Source organism: Megalops cyprinoides, chromosome 16 (genome assembly GCF_013368585.1).
Source record: "Megalops cyprinoides isolate fMegCyp1 chromosome 16, fMegCyp1.pri, whole genome shotgun sequence".
NCBI classification, from domain to species: Eukaryota; Metazoa; Chordata; class Actinopteri; order Elopiformes; family Megalopidae; genus Megalops; species Megalops cyprinoides.
In genome coordinates, this window is record NC_050598.1 from 30,198,153 (window position 1) to 30,220,640 (window position 22,488).

Below are 22,488 nucleotides of genomic sequence, written 5' to 3' on the forward strand. Positions count from 1 at the left end.
GACAGGACCGAGTGCTCACCTGCCTACCTGTCCTGCTTTCTAGTACAGATTTAGAGACAGCTGGTGTCAAGCAGTCAGCCATGGCATTGACCCCACTTCCTTATGCTGCCCTAGGGGGTCTTGACCAAATCCCGCCACGGAATTTGGAATTTTATCTATGTAGCTAATGACAAAAGCCAGGGAGTCAAAGCAGTGATCCTATTAACAGTAATAATAATAACAATAGTAGTAATAATAATAATGAAGATTATAGTAATCATGTACAATGACCTGGGAGTTTGACTCAAACTTATAACTAAAAACACATAAGACCACTGAAAGTGGCCGTTGAAAAAAGAAAAAAAAAAAAGCAAGAATCTCTTATTCTTTACAGCGGAAAGCCTATTACAGTGATATTTACATACACATTTTAAAAATGCATCAAAACTAACGGGGTGAACTAGACCGAATTTATCACGGCTGGTTAGGTCAGGTGCTTTTTTTGTTCTAATTCCATGTGTGGATGGCCAGACATTCAGTGCATTGCAGATAACAGACATACTGTATGGAAATGCCTTCAAGGTGAACATAGGAAATGAGAAAGGCCATTCTGCCAATCAGTAACAGAGAGAACCTTAAGGCATTTCAAATTTATACACAAGAAAAAAATATTCTGCTTGTGCTGTGCTCCAACAACAAACATAAAACTAGTGAAAATTCACATTTTTCCCCATCCTCCCCTGCCATACCCAACAACAACAGCTCAAACATCAACCGTAAGACAGAGCCCAGACCACGGCATTTCTGCATCTTTAAAATGTATTCTTAGCACGAAATGTACCAATAGAAAGTACAGACATTTGCTTCAGAGAAACTGACATCCATCACCATTCTGAGTAACAACAACCACCCCTCTCCACAAAACCAGGTCATAGGTTCAGTCTAGTTCACACACGGCGCCCACCCCCCCCCCCCCCCCGTTTCGTTTTGTGCGGCAAAGACGGGCATCCAGTTTAGGGTTTTGTCACTTTCACCGCCCGAGACAATGTGTGGTGCTTGCGTGCCGCTCCGGCTAACGTTAGCGCAGTTGTACCCTACTGCGTTGCAAGCTGCACGGTTACATTGAATATTGAGTAGCATTTTCTGACTAGCTAGTTCAGTGCAGATGGTGGATTGGATTGGGTGTGGGGTACAGAGGAGACTGTATGGGGGAGGGGGGGGGGTGGTCGGGGTGGAGGATGGGAGGGGGTGGAGTATGGGAGGGGGGGCGGTGTAGGTGGCGGTCGAGGTGGCTGGGGGGGTATGCGGTCTGGGACGATTATTCAACTTTACTGCGCTTCACTGCTCCGGGAAGCTTCTCTTGTAATCTGAAGGGAAAGAAAAAAAAATAAGGCACTAATAGACAGACTGTTTGTTCACATGCTCCACTATGTGTGTGTGTGTGTGTGTGTGTGTGTGTGTGTGTGTGTGTGTGTGTGTGTTTGCACGCGCAACAATAAAACTCTTCCAGAGCTTGCAGACAGATGGTTTGCTCTGTGTTAATATGTCTGCTAAGTTCCTCAGTAAACTAAATTATTGACAAAACAAACAAAACTAAGTCCCAACCATTTGCTGCTGACTGAATACTGATGTCAATACTTAACTGATAAGATGGCAAATCACTTACTTGGAAATCATGGTATTGATCTGAGTGTGAGCAACCTCCACATAATGATCAATCTGGGTCTGTTGAGGGGAAAAAGGGACAGACTATAATTAGCTGTATGTTAAGGAATATCATACATTATATATTATGCCACTTGCTTGTCCAGGGCTGGTGGCACAGCTGATCTCCATCATTTATTCACTCCCTCCTCAATTTCAATTATGGATTGAAAACCATTTTGAAACGACTGTCAGATCTAAAAATGGTGCAAGAAAAAAAAGTGGGTCATCAAGTTCTTCCAGGACACAGCTCAACTGTCCATTTTACGTCATTTTCTAAAGAGGGCGGGTGACAAATACTTAAGTACAGATGACTCAGTGGAGCAAAGAGGCTCAAAACTGGCTGTTTATCCAATGTGTGTGGCCTGCCCTGGACCCCACCAGCGCCCCCAACAGGCAGGGAGGTAAACTACCAGAACTTAGTTCACATGCACATCATGGTTTGAATACACTAGATCATTTTGAACACATAAAACCACAAATCACCAGTCACAGCTCAATGTAAGAATTTCAGAAAACTACAGGCAAAAGCCTGAGGAGAAGCATTTCATTAAAGTTCTTACGCCCGATGATGGAACGTGCAATTAAACCTGCAGTCAGTACAACTGTCAAGACTTGAATATCGCAAAACCCTGTAGTAGTGAGGAAAATGATCCCCGTTTGAGTATCTGCATTTCAGTTGGTTCACTTGGTTTTGAAGACCTTGCACGTGACAAGCAAGCAACAAAACTGCCATCACAAAACAAGGCAAACTGAGACGACCGCCTCAAGAATAAGTAAACAGCAGGAAAAGGGCCGTGCTGAAATTCTGCAGCGCCCCGAATTCGACAGGCCGTTCTCACCTTGTTCTTCTCATATACCAGTGGCACAGTGAAGAGGAGGATGTCAGCTGTGAGTGGAGGGAGACAGTTTAGAGCGGGTTAGAAAAACACCTGAATAAGACCTGGGTAGCCAAGGCAACAGAATTAACAACAGCTGCAAGGACATATTCGTTGTGCATCTTGAGGGGATTTTCCTTTTATATCAAACGGGTGGCAGTGCAGCATAGTGGTTAGTAGCTTATAACCGAAAGCTTGCTGGTTCGATTCCTAGCTGCGGCTCTGCTGTTGTACCCTTGGGCTTAGTACTCAAACCAGAATCGCCTCAGTAAATATCCGGCTGTATAAATGGACACCATGTGGAAATTTTAACCTATGTAGGTCACTCCAGATAACTGTCTGCTAAATGGCAATAACCCCATACATTTTCGGCAGGAAACTGATCTGTAATACTGGTATGCTAAAGCAGGAAGAGGACTGTGCTGACTGTGGTGGGACTGTGATTAAGCTGCCTGACCTCCCACTGCCTGACTTTGACCCCTGCTTCCAGACAACACAGCAACATTCACCACTTATTTTCACAGTTGAGTGAACGTTAAGTCTCTGTATCATATTTCCATCTCCTTCTACTCAAGATCTGGCTATTATTATGGCTTGCAGTCATGCAAATTATCAGATTTAATTTAACAATGCATCCTTAACCATAAGTATGCAGAGTGTATTAGAGATGATTAGTGAAGTGATAAAGATAAAATTAAAAAACAAACCAAGAGAGATAACTTGAATAATAAGAGACTGTAATACGCACATATTAAACAGAAAGATCAATAGCAAAATAATTAACAGCAATATGTATCAGTAATTGTAGTATTTTTTATTGGATGTATATATTATTCCAATAAAAAGATACTAGTTACTGTGTTGATTTCTTTTCATTTAGGCCAGCTGGTGGTGAAGTACACAGTGCAGTAAGTTAATCATTTAAATTGTTAAAAAGGCCAGGCCAAAAAATAAAAATAAAAACATTAAATGCTCTCCTGTCTGTTTGGACAAAAGGTTTCGCAACTCAAATGCATTAGTCTTTCTGATGCAATTTTATCAGAAAGCCCCTGGGACAGAAAGTCACCAGTTCCTCTCTAGACCCCCTCCCTGTGGTGGGGAGCAGGTGCTAATTTAAGCAATCACAACTGCGCCCCCCGGTGGCCGAGAGACCAATGAACAGCTGCTCCGTGCTCTCTCTTACCTAGAATTAGGATGGTGATGCCGTTGAAGACAGCGCCAACATAGGTCATCAGCCACATCAGAACTGCCAGCTAAAAAAAAAAAAAAAGAAAGAAAAAAAACTGAAACCAGCCTGACTCGCATCATCAGCAAAACAAGCATTTTTTGAACTCATGTTAGACCTTGTCAAACACTACAGATTTTAAATGCTTTCAAGACATTCAGCAAAACAGTTGTGTTATGCTATGCTAGTGCCTGAATACGCCCCTGCAATTGCAGAGATTTGGGAGTCAGTAATTATGACACAACCGTGTATTGTATGTCACAGCATGCTGTCTTGTATCTTCCTTTATGTCCCTTAGCTCTCCTACAATCCACACGCAGGGTCTGATCATGCCCTTAACCCTGGTCATATATCTGTCAGACACATTTACAGAAACATGTGCTTTTAGTCATGATCGTCACCACATGACTGCAGCCTTCATTACATTTAAACATGCTCACAGTCACATGATGTGGGGCAGTTACACAGATTCCAGCCAGGCTTAGGTGTGAATCGGCAGGAGAGGGGGGCAGGAAAGAGTTAAAGTGCGGATCGGTCCTCAGTGCTTATGTTATAAATAGACAGGACAGCAGCGGTGAGGAGGGGTGGGGGGGTGGGGGGGGTGCAGAGGATGAAATGTACATGAGAGGGAGCTGGAGCAACTGACTGGTGTTCATTACACCACTTTAGACACACTCATCAACTAATCACAGGGTTCAGAAGGACACACACCACACGCGCACACACACACACACACACACACACACACACACACACACACACACACACCCATGTGTGCGTGCACACACATATACAAACACGCACACGACTCCGCTCAGACAGGGGAAAAAGACCAGACGTGAACGTGAGACAGACAGAGACAGATGGGCGACCTTGAGGGAGTCCACCAGGTCCTCCACCAGGAAGAGTCGGCTCATGTGTTTGAGGGCACGGTTGACGTGGGACAGGCAGGCGTCCACATGCTTGCGGAAGGTCTCAGGGGGCACACTAACGTCCTTCTCCATCAGCTCCCTGAGCGAGAGACAGACTGTCTGAAAACAGGCCTCATGAACACCACAACCCACAACACTCCGGCCTCTCACAACACTCATACACAGCACCCATGACCCACAACACTCAGCTCTCTCTCCATTCAAAGCCTTGTTTCTCTAAAGTCCTCCGCTCCACTCCCCTCCACTGTGTTATCTCCTTAGCAGACTCTCTCATTGATAGCAACTTATTTAACATAAACTAACACAGCTAGACACTTAATGAAGCAAATCCAGGTTAAGCACCTTTGAGGGGCACAAGAGCAGTGCCCCACCAAGGTATCAAACTGGCAACCTCTGGGTTATGAGCTTGGTTTCTCATGTGCCCACGTCGCTTTTCCCCTGCCCCTCTTACTTGAAGGGGTGCCCCTCGTTGGACTTCTGAACGGCCTGGATGACGGACTTGTAGATGCGGAAGGAGATGGTGACGCAGAGCAGGGCGAGCAGCAGGTAGGACACCACACTGATGACGCTGAAGGCCGCGAGGGACAGCAGCAGCAGCAGGGAGGTGCCGAACACCACGCCCGACTTCTTGGGGTCTCGCCAGTGCACCAGTTCCTTCACTGCCGGGGTTTCGGGGTAGGTTTGTGCAGCGTGAAAAGACAGGGGTTTTAGGAGGGTGGGGGTGTAAAAAAAAAAAGAAAGAAGAAATGAACAGTTAGTGAACGTTATGGGGGAAAATGGCATGAACACTTCCTGCACTTCATACCGGCATCACTCTGTATCCTGCATGCAAAGGGCTACTGCCTGTGAGGCTGACCTTCTCTGCAGTCGGCCTTGTTTTTCTGTTTTCTCACAAAATTCTTCCACACTCAAGCACGCTCTCTCTTTCTCTCTTTCTCTCTCTCTCTCTCTCTCACACACACACACACACACACACACACACACTCTCCCTCCTACTGAGCTACCTGGGTGCAGAGAAAGAGAAACAGCTATGCAGTGCACTTTCCATGTGCCCTGATGTTATGTAATGCTGTTATGATGTTTCTCAAATGGCCTCCAGTGCATGGAAAAAAAGGGTACCATTGAAGAGTTCTGCGCAAACAGCCCTCCTCTGTGGGGGGGGGGGGTCCCTCGAGGGGGTTAAGGGTACATTTTGGGGCGAGTAGGAGAGGGGCTGCACAGGGGGCCGTACGCCCACCCCCCATCCTCCCCCCTCCCCGTGTCCGATTTCACAGAGGGGGCATTAATCCAGCAACAGAGCGTTTCTGTTTTGCGTTTTTTGGCTTTTTCCCCGTTTTTGACCAAGGTGGCAGTCCGGGCCTGCATCCAAAAAAATGCCCCCTTTCCTCTCCTCTCCAGTTTCTCCACCCCTCACGAGCAGGCAGCTGGCTCCTCCTTTCCTCCCTGGGCCAGGACCGCAGGATTGGGTGGTGCCTGGCACCCATTTCACAAACCATAACTAAACATGCAGTGACTCAGACTCTCGAATACCTGCAGTACAACCCCAAGATAGCAGAGCCAGTAATCCTTCCCACAGAACAGGCTGAGCGGCTGTTTGACTAACGCCACAGGAATGGCGTAAAAAGGGAGGGCAAGTGCACCAGTAACAGTTGCAGGACACTACATGGTAAAATGTTTTTTTCCCCTCTCTTTCTCTCCTTCTGGCAGCTGCACTGAGGTGAAACACGTACGTCAAATTTTAACAACCTGCAATTTCATTGCATTTTTAATACAATGACAATAAAGGCATTCTGTAAATAAAGGCATTCTATGAGTGTAGCACTGTGTAGACAGCAGTGGATGGGGAGAGTAAATTGGACGTACTGGACGCACTGAACCAGTGGGTCTTGGGTTCTAACTTCCAAGAGGGACTCCACTGCTGCTGTAACTTCAGGGCAGGGTACTTTACCTCAGCAATTCAAATGGGTTTGGGTTGTGTGGGATATGAAGTGTAAAGTGAGAAAAATGAAATACATAAGAAAAGAAAAAATGTAATGACAAAATATATAAGGCGTCACTGTTTGAAATGTGTGGACGACTAAGGAAATCGTTCTTGAACAAATCCAGCTGTCAGTCACTCACTGTTTCCCAATCTGAGGACTGAGAGGCACATGAAACCAGTATTTTTCCATATTTTTACATCAGGTTGAAAATCTTGTTGATCCAAACAAGGGATTCCACTGCCCACTTAGAAAGGACTGACAAAAAACAGCAGCCACCAAGGGCTTATAAATCCTATTCACTGCCAGCAAAGTGAAGCACGCGAAACCCAAAATGTTTCCATTGGTTGATTTCTGCAGAACAAAAGTGGGTGTTCTTAGTGTGCTAAACTGGAAAGGTTGGAAAAAAAAAAAAGAGATTAACACAGATTAAAACCCTTGGGGCGTAATACAGAGGAAAAAAAAGAAGTTGGCAAAAAACCCCTACCAATAATAGATTGGCTTTATAACTGCAACAGGAGGCCAGCTATCCTAATCGTCAGACAAAAAAAAAAAAAAAAAAAAAAAAAAAAAAAAACACTCCATTGTTCCCAGCTCTAGAATTTAGATGCTGGATGTTGAGCTCTGAGTGGATGTAGGGGGTTTCCATGCCCGAAACAGCAGGGGTCTGAGCCAATCCCAGCATGCTTTGCTGGTGCCCACAGGGGGGTAAGACTGGGCTGACAGCGCTCGTTCGTTATTCGCTACCTCTCTGCGCCAGGCCCCAGATCCAGCAGTGTGGCCCAGCAGCAGCAGAGCCGCAGTGGCCTGCTTTTATCCCCAGCGCCGCGCGGCTCTTAAAGGCACAGAGGCCCCTACTGCGGCACCGTCTGCGCAGCCTGGCGTTCACCGCGCACGCAGAGACTCCGGCTGCGCAGTGCAAACAAACCCGTGCGGCTGCCTTGGCAGCAGCTACTGCTGAGAAAATAAACTGTGCCAGACTGACTGACTGACTGACTGATTGACTGACTTCATGACTCAAGGGGCAGACAATGTTGGGTTACAGTGAAAGGATATATTCTGTACAGATGATCAAGAGTTTACAGGATCTGTGCAAAATTCTGTGCAGTAGGACAGCCTGAAAAAAGTGGCCTGTAAAACTGCATTCAGGTTATAGCCAACTGAGAGGTGGGAACAGCCTGATAGCCCTGCTTACACAACCCAGAAAGAAATGGGGACACAGTGCCACCCACAGAGCAACAGATTACCACAAACCAAACAAAAGCAAGGCTACTTAATTTGAGGCAAAACCAGACTAGGGCTCGCAGTCTGGTGTAAAAAAGTAAAAGGAAAACAAAGGCGATCACCAACACCTATTCTCACAATGTCCGATCTCTGAATCACGATATGGTTATCACCAACGGCACAGATCACCGCAGTGGCTGTAGTGAAAAGCTGCAGCAAATGGAAATGCCACCTTTAACAATGGAAACGAGTGCGCCGGAACAGACACTCCTACGAAAGTAAACTTTCACCTCCATGAACCATTGTTACACAACAGCCTATTCCACTGAGACATGCAAACACCGCACTGGAGCGGAGAATGGCTGAGTCGGGTATCTGCAGCCTATGAAATCCAAAGCATTATCTATAACTGAGAGGAAAGCTAAAGATATGAATTCAACCTTGTTTTCACTCATAGTTACATAACAAAAAAAAGAGGAAAAAAGTTACTCTCTAAATCCTGAAAATCATTCAACCACGTCCAACACGTACTGTACACGGTGTCCCTCTGCACTCTGTTGCCTGGGTAACGGGCTCCCTTTTCACAGCCCACCCGATGTAGGTGCGCGGGGGGGGTTCAAACGTGTATGAGAGCATGTGTGCTGGGGACCTCCACCGGTCTGCATACCAATGCAGGAGGGAGACGTCTGCACCGCATGTTTGAACTATGAGGACAGAGGAAAGGGGGGTGTGTGTATGGGGGGGGTGTAGGGGGCTGATGACATTCTGAGCTACTACACTTCTAAAAGTGTCTCAGAGTAAATTAATTATGGAATAACTCTGCCCAAATAAGCTGTGCCCTCATAAATCCAGATCCATGAAATGCAAACAGGACAACTTTGAAATGTGAAACAATGTGGCTGTTTTGTAATACAGTAAGTGGAGGGCCAGCACAAGCTTTCTGTAGATTTCAGCATATCTCAAATATGTATATTTTCAACTGTACTACATACAAATGCAGTAAGCATAATGTCTTACAGCACAGGAGGTGTCAGGGCTAGGTTATGGCACTAATAAAATGCTACAAAAGGGGGAAGGGGGTTAAAAAGATTCTCTGACAAAGAATAAAAACACTTTGAAAGTAGATGAAAAAGCCATTCAGCATCTGATTATTCTGCATCGTTTCCTCTACGTCCTTTGGCTAACGATCCTCCGCAAACTTATGTTAAATGAAGATGTGAAAAGGGCAAAAGAAAAAGAAAAAAAAAAAACCAGGCTCTTAAGGTACGATATCTTCTTGTGGTGATCTTGCCCGGCAAATGCTGTGTGTTATGGAAAACTGCACCAAAGCAGAAACACAACACTAAAGACCGACTGGAACGCCTGACTTCCAGTTCCAGGTAAGCCAACACCGCTGCACCAGGCTGCCCTTCGGCCTCCCCCTGTCCGCACCGAGATTTAAAGGACCCAGGGCTAGGAGAGTCAGAGGGTCCTGACATTTTGACATGAAATCCATTTAGTAGGCATCCAGGTCAATACAGGCCGGCACCCGCAGATGCACGGCGGTTCACAAGCTTTTTACATGGCTTGCTCAACATCACAATCACTGGTCACTGTTTGAAAAGCATAATAAGAAAAACACATGTTATATATATATATATATATATATATATATATATATTTATTTTGAACTCGTCCTGTAAAGTTAGGGAAGACAGCGATTGCAATCCCATTGAACTGAGGCACTTAACGGGTGAAAACAATACTTGAACTCAAATTTTTGGGTAATGACAAGGAGCAGCGTAAGGCCACTGCACACTGCAGCAATTCAAACCTTCATGTACACACTCCAGTTTATACTCTCCACACACGGACCTCTGCAGCGTCATCCTGGCCTTTTCCTTTTGTCTGAGGTGTTTCGTTTTACTTCCCAGCACATTCACTGCGAGTCTACTGTGCCCAGAAAGTTGTTAAGACATCCATGCAGCAGCTCTCCCCAGCCGCTTCGTCTTCCATGCAACGTAGCTTATTATGCCAATTCCATAACAAACCTTGCAAAGTTAGAGTGCTATGCCCTCTTTCAATCCAATTCATTCCTCATTCTTTTGGAGTGGTTACATTCCATGCACTACACTAACATCAGCTCCTACAGGAAGACTTGCAATTCTGATGCCACAAGGAGCTAGGAGCCAGAAGGTAAAGTCTGCGTGCTTGTGTGAGGGGTTAGTAGGCGGAAAGCCCAGGAGAAAGGCATGTTACCTGACAGGTGGGTTAGTATTGCTGCCAAGACATGCTCTGCAAGATGGTACGCTTCTGCCACCCACATGTCGACTTCCTCCGCCATTTTGGCCACAGATGTTTCAGAAGGAGGGCTGCGGGAGGGGGATGGAGGAAGAGGAGCAGAGGTGGCAGGGGTTTGGGGATTAGAGGCGTGTTGGTGGGAGATGTTCTCCTCCTCTTCCTGACTGTCCCCCAGCTCCTTCAGGGCACGGATGGTGAGGCGCTCCTGCTCCACATCCAGAACCATGGCTGGGGGGGGCTGCGAGGGTGGTGCGCCCGTCTTCAGGGACTCATCCCTGACCGCAAAGTGGAGTCCAAGTTCCTCCTGCTCTTCCTCTTGCCTCGACTTCAGGCACTCCCTCATGAACTCCACAAAGCTGTCGGTGGCGGCGGACACCGAGCACTCTGGCTCTATGCTCTCTGGGTCACTCATGGTCTCCGGGGAGTTCTCCCCGACTCTGGTCTCCCTCTGTTTTGCCACCACGCTGGACATCAATTCAGAGTCCTGAGCAGATGAGGCACCCTCAAAGCGCTGGTTTGTCATTTCTTCTCGGAGCGTCTTCTCAGTGGTAGTCACCGGCACAGCTGAGATGTCCTCATTTGGCTCAAGTCCAGTCGGCTCCAGGACCATAACCTGAGGTTCATTCCAGAGGCGAGAGCATGGATCCCGTGGGGAAGGCTGCCCTCCAACAGGCTTGGGGAGGGACTCTTCAGCATCCATGGCGCTGGCATCACCCAAGTCAGCTGGTGCCTTTGCGATGGTACTTTCTGCACTGGGCATGGGTGCTTGGTGAACTGAAGAATTAATGCAACTCTGAGGTTCATAATCAAAGGAAGAAGCTTTGGTGTCCAAGCTAGGCTCAGTCTCCATTGGTTTACCCTTCAGCGCTGGCTCAGAGGTCTCCACAATAGGTTCTTCAGCAGTCAGTGGAATGTGCTCGTTAGTGTCAAGATCATCCTGCATTGTGCTTGGTTTTGACGGCTCTGTTGGTAGTGAGGATGTTGGCAAAAGATCCTCCTGCACCAAATTAGGCTTGGCTTTCTCAGTTGAGGAGAGGGATAGGCCAGGGGATGGGTACTGTGCAGCATCATCGTTGGCATCAGAATTAAGGAAACCAGGCCGAATCTCCCTTGAGAGGTCTTCATAACGACCTACCAAATCAGCCGATTCATCAATAATTTCATCATCCCAGGAGTCTGCTCTGTAAAGGGAAGACTTTTCAGGAAGGTCTCTCTGTGTCTGCATTTCCTCAGATGTTGGAACCTGCTCCTGATCAACATCAAAGTCTAGACCCTTTGAACCTGGAGCACCTTGTGCTATTGAAAGATCATTTGAAAGATCTTCAGCAGCAGAAATTGGACTCTCAGGCCGAGAGTCGTCTTTGAGGTACTGGTGTTGAGGTGACTGGTCAGAACTGGTCATAGACGGCAGAGAATTATCCTCTTGGGGTTTGGGCTCAGTGGTGCTGATCTCCGAGGATCCAGGAATGCTTTCCACAACAGAGTCATCCTGTGCTACTGACCCAGAGACCTCTGGCTTGGTGTCAGGGTGCTGGGGTGCCTCCTTACTGGGGTCTTTGACAACCTGATAGCCTTCATCCTCCTCCTCCACCTCAACCTCCACTTCATCATCACTGCGGACCTGCTCATCCGTCTCAATCACGTTAATGATGGGCACCAGCATGGGCTGCTTCTCTGGCTTGGCTGGCACAGGGGGTGCAGGCTTGGACAGCTGAGCCTCTTTCTCTTCGGGGATGGCAGAGGCAGCCTCAGCAGAGGGAGCACTTGGCACAGGAGCAGGAACGGAGGCAGCGTCCTCAATCACGGTGTCGTCTGACTCCCCTGAGCTGTCCACCTCCAGGACCTCCGCGGGCTCCGTATCTTGGCTCCAGACGGCGGGCTTGACCTCTGCAGCTGGGGGTTTAGTGGCTGGAGGAGTGGGAGGGGGAGGGGTGGACTCAAACCCTGCAGGTGGGGCAGGAGGCTCTGGTTCCTGCATCACAGGGAGGCTGGGAGGCCCTTCAGCCTCACCTTCTGTCTTCTCCTGCTTCTCCCAGATGTAGGCGGTGGGCAAAAAGCTGAGGTCAAATTCTGACTCCTCCTCTACACTGGCTTGCTTCTCTGGCTCATTCAGCTGGGACGCTCCACATTGAGTGTCCATGAAAGCATCGGGAACACCCACCGCCATCACAACCTCTCCAGATTGGCCGGCCTCGGACAGGAGAAAATCAGATGCCTCTTTGCTCTCCTCCAGGTCTGGGACTTCAGCTCCAAACTCTGGTGCCGGCGGTAGGTGAGCTCGCATCCAGTCCGCTGTGTCTTCAAATTCATTCCCGCGCCGCGTCTCTCCCAGGACTTCGAAGGGCGACTCGGGAGAGTCCTGCTCTGGGGAGGCTTCCTTCTTCTGGACAGAGGAGACCTCTGTGGGTGCATCGGTAGGAGATTTCTCATAGTGACGTTCCTTAAAGTGAAGGAAACCCCCGTCGTTCCACGAGTCGCCGTCACTCTGTTTCGCCGCCAGGGCCTCGAGAGCTTTGATTCGCTCGGAAACTGGGGATGTTTTTATGGGGGAGTCCTGATCAAAGGGGCTGGGGTTTGAGGTCGTGCCCCCACGGAAGCCCTGCGTAACTGGATCGGAACGTCTGCCGAAGACGGGATCAACCCCGCAGACCTCTGTCTTTTTCTCCTGGTCCTTGAGAAAGCGATTAGCTCCTCCGCCCGCCGGTCCCGGTGCTTGGTTCCCGAAAGTGACCGGAGAAAAGGAGCCAGGCTGAGAAGAGAAACGGAGGGAGGTGGCCACACCTTCTGAAGGTGTGCCAGAGCCTTTTCCTGCCCTTCCGTCTGCATCCGTTAAGTAGGAAGGGAGAAAGGGGGAAGGAGGGGGGCAGGATAAGGTCATTGCACACTCAACTCCCATGCGCTTAAACTATACCAAGTGGTCCTCACTTTCAGCTCTGTATGATGTAAAAACCAGGGATGATAGTCAACCTCAATACAGGCGCCTAGGACCTTTTTTTTTTTGAGACCAAATCGAGAGGCATGAAATCTGATCCAAAGGGGGGGGGGGGGGGATTCAGAGCCAGAAGAAGGACCAACACCTCCATCGCCCAGCGGGGCCAGTAATGATTCAACAGCAGAGCAGCCAACAGTGCCCCCATGCCCACAGCACCATCCATTGCACCGGAGTGCAAGCAGGCATGCATGGAATGGAGCAGCAGCTCAGCTTCACAGCAATGGATGTGAGAGTCTGAGGTTGCATTTCGATCCTTCAGCCAAAAGCAGCTACGCCATTGAGGAGGCCTCTCAATGCAGCAACACTCAAATGACTTAATGGGGTTTCAAATGCAGTGGTGACCAACAGAAAAAGAATGCAGAGGACACTCCCCCCCCAAACCCCCCCCCCCTCACAGAAATGTGTGCCTGTTTCTTGTTTAATGTGCTCCGATTTCAAAGGAGTATCTTCTGTTCCAACCTGAAGGACGGCGATAGAGCCGATTGTGTCAGATAGTGATTTTATGCTAAACTAAATGAAAGTCTGCCCTGAAGTCCCAACTTTGCTATTCTGGTACTGTGCAGAGGGAACAGACTGATCCAGCGATTACGTTACAAATCATTACCCTCATTTAGGTGCTCCGCGGTTTGACTGATCATCAAACGGCCACTTAAGAGATACACTTTCATCATCAGCCAAAGACAAAGAGGTTTGAGAGAGGAATAAAAATGACACTGCCATAAAAATTCATATTCCACATGACACAAGCTCATACCGAACAACTGAAAAGTCAAACACCACCACAAAAGGTTCTCTCGCCTGGCTACCTAATTTTGGCTTTATTTTATCATCTAAAGCCGTGTTTCCCAACCCTGCTCCTGGAGGCACACTGTCCTGCATATCTTCTATGTATCCTTGCTGCTTGACAAAATCAGGTGTGCTCAGTTAATCAAAAGTGCCACTGATGAGTTCAGTCAGGTAGGTAGAGCAGGGATAGATAGAAGATATGCAGGACGGTGTGTCTTCAGGAGCAGGGTTGGGAAACGCTGATCTAAAGTATAACAGGTATTTGGTGTTCAGTTATGCCCAGGTAAAACACAGTACAACCTAAGTGGTCTAAACATGAACTGTCAATCATACTCCATTAAATATTTATAAAACATCTATTTAAAGCTAGCTTCCTTGTACACACAAAGATCCTTGGGCCCTAACAAAATTTAAATTCAATCAAATGTTGTGTTATAAGAAAGAAATGATTAACTTCCCTCACCAGGCATTACAGGAATATTGTTTTTTTTTCAGTTGCACAAGAACAGTGCAATACCAGTAATCTTCACGGGAAGCAGAAAAGTTGCAATAAGTCAATAAAGACCATGCAAATCATGTCAAACTGATATCAGAGACAAGACACAGCTTGCCTGAATGACACATTCATCGTGGGCACTAAAAGTGCCATAAGTACAATGTTTTGTTTTCCTTTATCTGACCTTTGATCATTTGATAAAGTTCATGCTGAAAATGATGGCCTTTATCAAAATGGGGACGTGCTATCTTCATAAAGTGAACCCATTTACATTTATTCAAAGTTCTTTTAAAGCTGACAACAATCTCAAACTTCAGTGATTACTCATGTGCGAGAATAGCTGGAAAAAAATTGTAATGGCTTAAAAGTAGTAGCAATCACACACTGGTTCTCCAGGAACAATGACAGTTGTCATTTTCCCACTGTCGCCCTGGGGCAATCGGTAGGAAAACTCTTATGTTGCACTTCCTGGATCCTGCAACCAATCAACGGATCTGAAATCTGCACTGGTAATCTTGTGACCCATATTGGCTGAAAGGTCATAGGGTCGAGTGATGGGGATTGATATTTAGTGCCACTTGATATATATATGACCACAGCCAAAATGTCTCAGACATCCTCAAGGTATGCAAGCCTCTCCATGTACTCATCTATCTTACTCTACAATTCAGCACAAAATGAGTGCAAAAAAAATCTTAAATACTAAGGTGTACTCTCTCTCTGGGTTTGATGATACATTATAGATACTGACCAGTATATTTGATTATTTAAATGTAGTGGTCACCGAAAAAATATGCAGCTGGACATGGCAAAATCATCAGCAATTACCAAGAGGTCAAAGGTTCAAGATCAAGGTCCCTATCTGCAGCATCCCAAGTGTTTGAGGTGAGTGCGTTAGCCCTCCCTAGAAAGGAATCAGGCCACGAGCATCCAGCTCTTTCGCTGGTACTGAAGGGATTTTGTTGTTTTAATTGACGGAAGACTGATCGTGTTGTAGACAAGACACAACAAAAAAAATGAATTAAAAAAGCACAAATAAAACCAGACAAAGACAGACAATAGAACTACTTATTTATTGGTCTAATTATTTGGCAGCAGCCGGAAGAGGTGACATGCAGAAAGCCGATTATGAGCGGTCCGAGGCCTCATGATGCACCCCTCAGAGGGGGTGGCCCGGCACCCCGCAGAGGGTCTCTTACTCTCAGTATTGGGCTGCAAACGACACCGTGAGGGAGTGTGTGTCAGTGTGTGTGCGTTTCCGTCAAGGTCAAAGGTCAAAACACGGGGGGGAGAGAGGGGAAGTATCTTGGGGAAGGGTGGCTAATCCAACTTAAGGACATGTCCCCCCTTGGGACACCACCCTGATCCATTTTAGTGTGCCACTCTTGATCTTGAACTTCACTGCTATCTTAAAATAAGGTGGCAATGAGTGCGCTTAGACCTTCAGTCACTCCTCGACCTAAATAATGATGCTTGCGGAGACCGAAATGGATCGAATTACTGCCGAGGGACAGGGGAGTTTATTACGCGCAGCTACACAAGCGAGTGAGGACAGCCATTAGGAGCGAACTCGGGGGGGCTGGACTCTGCAGTGCTTTATTAAAGGCAAAGCGTCTCTGCTTATTATGGCATGTCCACCCTCTCCCCCATGCTAAAGACATGGGAATTCTGGGAGATAATCTAACTGTGGAGATGACTCAAGAAGTGAGAGTCATACAAGGTATAAAATGACCCAGTGCATGGTCAGGTTGAAAGAGAATTAAACATTTCAGAGACAGCATTTGCCTTTTCAGCAGCATCTTTGAATGCCCCTGAACATCTTTGTGTACAGCTTTAAAACATGGCCTGGTTGATTTATAACTTTTGGGTACAGAACCCAAATGAGGACATGGGGTAGAGGTGCTAATTTGAACAGCGTCAGGGACTTGGCATTTCTTGGGGGGTGGTGAAGGGGGCGGTGTGTCAGAGGCTGGAAGGGAGTTTCCGATTGGCTTTGTCAATCACAGCTTGAACAGAATCGCAAAAATGTCGGGATCCCATTACAAGCTCACGATGGGGAACATGCAGTTTGATCGAAAGAGTAGAAGGGGGTGGAATCATGGTTCTTTTGCAGTCCCAATTTGAACTCCAGGTCCAGAGAGGAGTAGAGAGAGAGGCACCAGAAAGAGACGGAGCAAATAACAGCAGCAGCCCAGCAAAAGGGAGAAAGAGAGAGACAGAGAGACACGGAGGGGAGAGCGAGGGAGAGAAAGAGAAAGAGAGGAACAGAGAGCGCAAGAGAGAGCAGGCGAGCAGCGTAAGAGAGAACCATACACTTGCCTTGAGGAGACTGAATGAGAGATACAGGCGAAGAGGAAAGAAAGGAATCTGAAAAAATAAGGACAGAAGAATAAGAATCCTACAGCAGTAATAGACTCCACCCCCATCAGCCCCTCCCACTCCTTAAACCCACCCCTCCCGTCTACAAAAAGACTAAATTACGGAGATGCCCGATAGGACTGTCAACTCTAATTTCTACGCCACATCCTGCAGATTCTCAGTTAGATGCTACCCGCCATGAAACTGCTATCCCAAACATGCCATCCTGGCCATTTACAATTAAAAAAAAAAAAAAAAAACATTAGGGCCCATGCACTAACCTGCTGCTCAAAAAAAAAAAATATAACGACACATTTTTATAATATTTAGAGAACACACCAAATAAGGAGGCAAAGAATGCTCCCCCACACACACACAGTAGTTAACAATGCTGAAAAACTGAATGACTATTGCACTGTTCAGTCTCATGCCATTAAAGTACATTTAATGGATCACAGTTAATGTACATCTGGTGGTTAAGTTTCTCTTCTACTACACAGACAACCACATCAGTCTCACTGAACACGCAACGCACAAATGACGCAGCACAAATCACCTCTGAACACATCGTCATGTTTTTTCCTTCTTGGGGAGGGAGGGAGAGATAAAAATTCAACCTTTGTAACACATTTCTCTTGTCAGTCTTATCGACGGCCAAACATGTGGAGGTATTCAAAGCAGTTCATATGTGGCAGTTCAGGAAAACCTGGACGTGCCACAGATTGGATTCCTGGGTAATGACAAGGCCTCGATTTTTTTGATTGGGTAAGTCGAGACAAGACTGCGCCCAAACGTCTCCATGGCGACGTGCCGGGGTGGTTGCTGTAGTTGCGGGCCGGAGACGAGCACTCCTACGATCTGCCACATTCCTGACAGTGAGCATCACCCCTCCCTCACCTCTTCTCATGGGAGTGACACACCCTGCCCTCCACGCCCTGAAACCGGTGCCCTCCCAAATTCAGTGCATTGTGTACAAAGCTGTTTTGGAATGTTGCACTGTAAATATTCCCGCTGTGGGGCGACCGGTACATGACCGTGCAAAGCCTCAGCACCTCAACACCCTCTGTTGGGTGACCGCATCATGACCGCTCCTATACCTTTTCACTGAGGAGTGTCCTTTAAACAACATTCAAAAGGAGGGCAACCCCAATAGTATTAATGTAAAAATATGAAACCTTAATTCTGAGAAACTTCACATCATAGTGGCTTGTCAAGTTTTTTGTTTGTTTTTTTTTCTCCCCCTGGCCAGTCTATCCTATTCCTTAGGTTTGGGATCTATGCTGAATTATTCAGAGCTCTGGAGCCACTTAGCTGAGGAAATGAGTGTTGTCAAGACAGAGGGTAAACACAGTGCTGGAGATGGTGTAACCTACACTGGGTGATACTGAGTGCGATCCATCAGGGAAAAGATTGGGGGGGGGGGGTGTCTGAGAAAGCTGACATGGGTGCACTGCGTGGACACTGCGATACATGGGTCTTAGTCCAGCATCAACCCCGTCCAGACAAATCCCCCTGGGAGACATCCCAGTCATACCAGCCGCTCCAGGGGGTGTAGAGTTATGACATTCAAACCCCAGGAGGGGGGGGCTTGCTGTCTCAGCCCAATCTTGGGTGACCCGAGATGCCCGTTTGAAAAACCAGAGGGAACAAGGTGTAACCTGGAGCCCACCCCCACCACCAACCCTCCCTCCCCCCTGCGACCCCAATCAGCATCATCTCCAAGACACTCCAAATCCACAATCCACCCTTTCCAGATCGTTCTCTGCCCAGGAGCCGCTTGCATTACGTTATAGTATTCACTTGCACGGCAGATGCCCTCGTCCGGGGCGATTTACATAGCTTGCATTTCGTACATATTATCCATGCTTACAGCCTGGTCCTTCCTAAGGCGATCCGAGCAAAGTATCTTGCTCAAGGGTACAACCCCCATACGCCACCTGGGAACCAAACGCTGCTAACTACAAGCTGCAAGGCCACCCCCTTTACCACAACACTAACGCCCACTGGATTTTACAGCTACATACATAATTGATTGGAAACTGTTTATTGCATTTAGAGAAGAATGTGGCATTGTGTCCAACAAGGTCACTGCTCCAAGAGACTGGCTGTATATATAGGGTAGCTCTAACCTGCACCTGTCTTTTTTTAAATGCAAACACACACACACACACATCTATTCCTTTTGTTGTTTCTGACCTTCTTGGGGTCTAAATTGAAAACAGGTGCACAGCCAGATCGGATGTCTATAGCCTATGAAACGAGAGAGTGTGCAAAGTGATGGCCTCAGATCTGCTAACGAGGGGAGGAAAGAGAGGAAGGCATTCACACTTTCATGAATAATACATACGTTCTGGTATATGTGAATGCGTTTCACGGTCAGATATCAGTGGATAACCTAAAAAAAAAGGAGCTAACTGAAATAGACGGCTGAAGAAAAGCCGGAGGGAATACAGAAATATTCTGCTCACTTGTTCCAGTAAAAATCCCACGGATGCGCATCCCAGACCTTGGATGTCACGACAAGGACTCCGGACTTTGAGTACGGAAATAAAAATCACTGCATCCAGAAGTGGAGTTAGTGTTAGAGACCAATAAAACAGAAACTGGAGCTTTTGAAGAACCATGCTGCACTTAAAAAAAAAAAAAAAAAAAAAATTAGGCCGTGAAACGCTTCCCCTTCTCCTCGCACCAAAGTGTGCCACCTCCTCAGTGACCAGTCCCCCCCCCCCCATCCCCACCCTGTCCGCACTCTCTCGGGCATAGCTGCACAGAAGCAGCCTGCCAGCTCGTCCGAGGCGGGACGGGCCGCCTGGCGTCGTGCCCAGGGGCTCCAGATGGCAGGGTAGCTGCTGTCTGAACCAGGCCAACCCCCCCACCCCCACCCAATCAACAACCTCAAAAAGGTAGCTGTCGCGTAGGAGAAAAATCCTGCCGCCATGATGATGGTTCTTCTGTGACATCGCACAGAGGCGCATACAAACTACCGGCTCCTGGGTCCTGATCTTCCACAGGGCTCCATATCAGACTGTCCACACAGCTGCTGGTGAACTAACCAGTAAACCCCCCCCCCCCCCACCATCCTGCAAACAGTTCAGAATCATTATCTGGATTAGTTACCCATCCCAGCGGCCAGCATGAACCAATGCAACCCATTTCAGCAAGACCCAAGAGAGTAAAAATGAGGCTGACCATTTGAAATAATATGACATCTGCAAGAAACAGACTCACAGTACACTGGCTATAAATGACTAAATGCAGGCACACTACATCTGCCCCACTGCCTCCATTTTTCCCCCTATGAGATTTAAAATCATCTCATAAGAAATACTGAAGAACCTTTGCAGACAACAGAGGCAGACACGGCTCTCTGTCATTTGAAAATTAATAATAAACTGGATTACAAACATTTACCCAGATGGCTAAGACGCCATACTTTTAAGTTGAGTAATCAAATTTGGTAATACTGGTCTCCTACTGCATATGCTTTGATACCATAGACGTTAGCTTTGCGCAGTTAGCATTTTCAGAATCTTAAAGAGGTCAAACAGGTCTTCTCAGCTCTTCCCAGCAGAAATGTACTATTGCAAACTGCATGCGACGGCATGCCTACTGTGAACTATTAAACGAAACTAGACAGGGCACGCATTCATTTTAGCCAAACTGTAGCCATGGTAACAGGGAGAATCTATCCGTCCGAAACATTCCCGGTTACCGAACGTTCCGGTTTTTTTCTGGGGTACAACTTCGAAGTGGGTCTTTAACTAGGCTGTTACTCCACAAAGCAACAGACAGCAGCGGATATAAAAGGGGAGGATATTATAGAGGCCATGCTGCTCGTGACAACAATAGCCCGTTCATTAAACAGCAGTCGGCCCATAAGAGTTCAATACCTGGTTGATCTGCGTCCCAATTTACAAAAAATGATTGAAAGCCTGTGAAATGTGAAGTCGACGACTGCATTATTATGCGTTGTAATCACCACGTCCTGCGCAACAATGAAAAAATGCAGATAAAAACAAAGGCAAACGGCTGTGACAACGCAGGATGTATCCGCCATTTCCGTTGTTCACTCAAACGGTGGGAAAACGGCTGAGAGATGTTGATCATTTCTCATTTCACGAATGCATAAAATTTGTTTACGCTTATTTTGTCGACAATATATGCGCCGCCGCGCCTTTAAGAGGTCCTCCCTTCACTTGCTGTTGCCCAGTAACAACGCATCTGCAGTGCAGATCGCCGTCACTGCAACATGTAGCCATTTCATCAAGGGCCAGTGAGAGAATAAAAAAAAAATTGTCACCATGATTTTTCTTTACTATATATGGAAAACCGGAATCAGCGCAAAGCTATCAACCTTGACATGACTGTAAACCTACTATCGGCCTCTGACTATATGACTTAATCGTTCAGATCTGCCAACGTATTTTTTACCCAGTTGCAACCCAGCTAAATCGATGTTCTTGTTCCTTAAATTCAAATCACTTGACTTGCGCATTAAGTTCGTCTTCCAAAGGCGTGGTATTGTTTGGCGGCTTTCAGGATGAGACAGATAAAACCCAAGAACATGAAACAATGTATGCGATATATAAACCCCAAATATGTAAAGTGTTGTTCACAGGATTTAACAGTAGACAGGCAGAGAAATCAAACGTTTTACTAATTTTGCATGCAGACATATCGCTTTACAACGTTTCACTCCGGGAAAACAAGCAAAGAACGTATGATGGGTTATAGTCAAATAAAACCTGAATTCCACAAACTAAACACAAGCATGTTATTGCATCTATTTAATATAAAATGACGTTAATTGGGGGAAACTACTCGTGCGCAGCTTGTCTGCACAAACTAAGAAAATTAATACAACACTCCGTTCCGCCCGAAAACTCAAACAGTCGTGAGACGCGCCTCTTACCGGAGAACTTGGAGTCTTTGGCCGAGGCAGCAGAGTTCTGTCCATCGACAAACCCCTGAGACGAGGAGATCTGTGAAGACTGTGTCATCGGATCTGCCATTTTTCGCACTGTTCAGATTCTGTGCTGTTACGGTGGGATGAGCAACCGAGCCCTGTAAAGTTAATCTTCTATTTAGTATTGCTGTCCTCCTTTTTATTGCTTTTTTCCCCGACTTTCCTCGTATTTCCCCCACGGGCGAGACGCAGTGCCACCGAAGTACTGCTTGCGCACCTACACACGGCTCGTACAAGCCTTGTTAAACTGAACGCTGGCGTTTTGAACCTGGGAGAGCTAAACAAGGCGGGCACAATGTAGGAAAAAAAAACGAGCAGTAACGGCGTGAGAGGGTGACGTTAGATCATTTAAAGGGCTACACCACAACCTGCATTTTATCTGTTTATATATATACAGATGGATATATATAATATACAACATCCATAAAGTTATTATATGATGATAAAGAAACGGCCGATGACTTAACATAAATTTAGGTGCATTGAGACAATAGCTACTAGAGTTTTTTTTTTTTTTTACAAATTTTTTACATTATATATATATATATATATATATATATATATATGAGAGAGAGCGGGAGAGCGAGAAATTTGTAAAAAAAAAAAAAAAAAAACTCTAGCAGATATTGTCTCAATGCACATGAGAGAGAGAGAGGGAGAGCGAGAAATTTGTAAAAAAAAAAAAAAAA

The 22,488-nt window shown here is 46.7% G+C and overlaps 1 protein-coding gene across 3 annotated transcripts; it reads right to left on the bottom strand.

The window, feature by feature from the left end:
• Positions 1 to 1,216: 1,216 nt before the first annotated feature.
• Positions 1,217 to 22,094, bottom strand: rtn3 (reticulon 3). 3 transcript variants are annotated; one of them, XM_036547887.1, is made up of 9 exons: positions 21,746 to 22,094; positions 16,795 to 16,842; positions 10,160 to 13,021; positions 5,170 to 5,377; positions 4,659 to 4,797; positions 3,745 to 3,814; positions 2,526 to 2,572; positions 1,646 to 1,704; positions 1,217 to 1,346 (listed from the first exon to the last, which is right to left on the bottom strand). In XM_036547887.1, the coding sequence occupies exons 1-9, from the start codon at positions 21,843 to 21,845 to the stop codon at positions 1,298 to 1,300; spliced, it is 3,582 nt and encodes a 1,193-aa protein (XP_036403780.1). In that variant the 5' UTR covers positions 21,846 to 22,094; the 3' UTR covers positions 1,217 to 1,297. The 3 variants fall into 3 exon arrangements, with proteins under 3 accessions (XP_036403780.1, XP_036403781.1, XP_036403782.1); XM_036547888.1 differs by lacking the exon at positions 10,160 to 13,021; XM_036547889.1 differs by lacking the exons at positions 10,160 to 13,021; positions 16,795 to 16,842.
• Between the last annotated feature and the right edge of the window lie 394 nt (positions 22,095 to 22,488).

Coding starts and splice junctions, on each gene's coding strand:
- rtn3 (XM_036547887.1), bottom strand. CDS start 21,845: ATGGCAGATCCGATGACACAGTCTTCACAGATCTCCTCGTCTCAGGGG. Junction 5,378..10,159: donor AATACTAACCCACCTGTCAG/GTAACATGCCTT, acceptor AAACCCCGGCAG/TGAAGGAACTGGTGCACTGG. Junction 2,573..3,744: donor CATCACCATCCTAATTCTAG/GTAAGAGAGAGC, acceptor CTCCACTCACAG/CTGACATCCTCCTCTTCACT.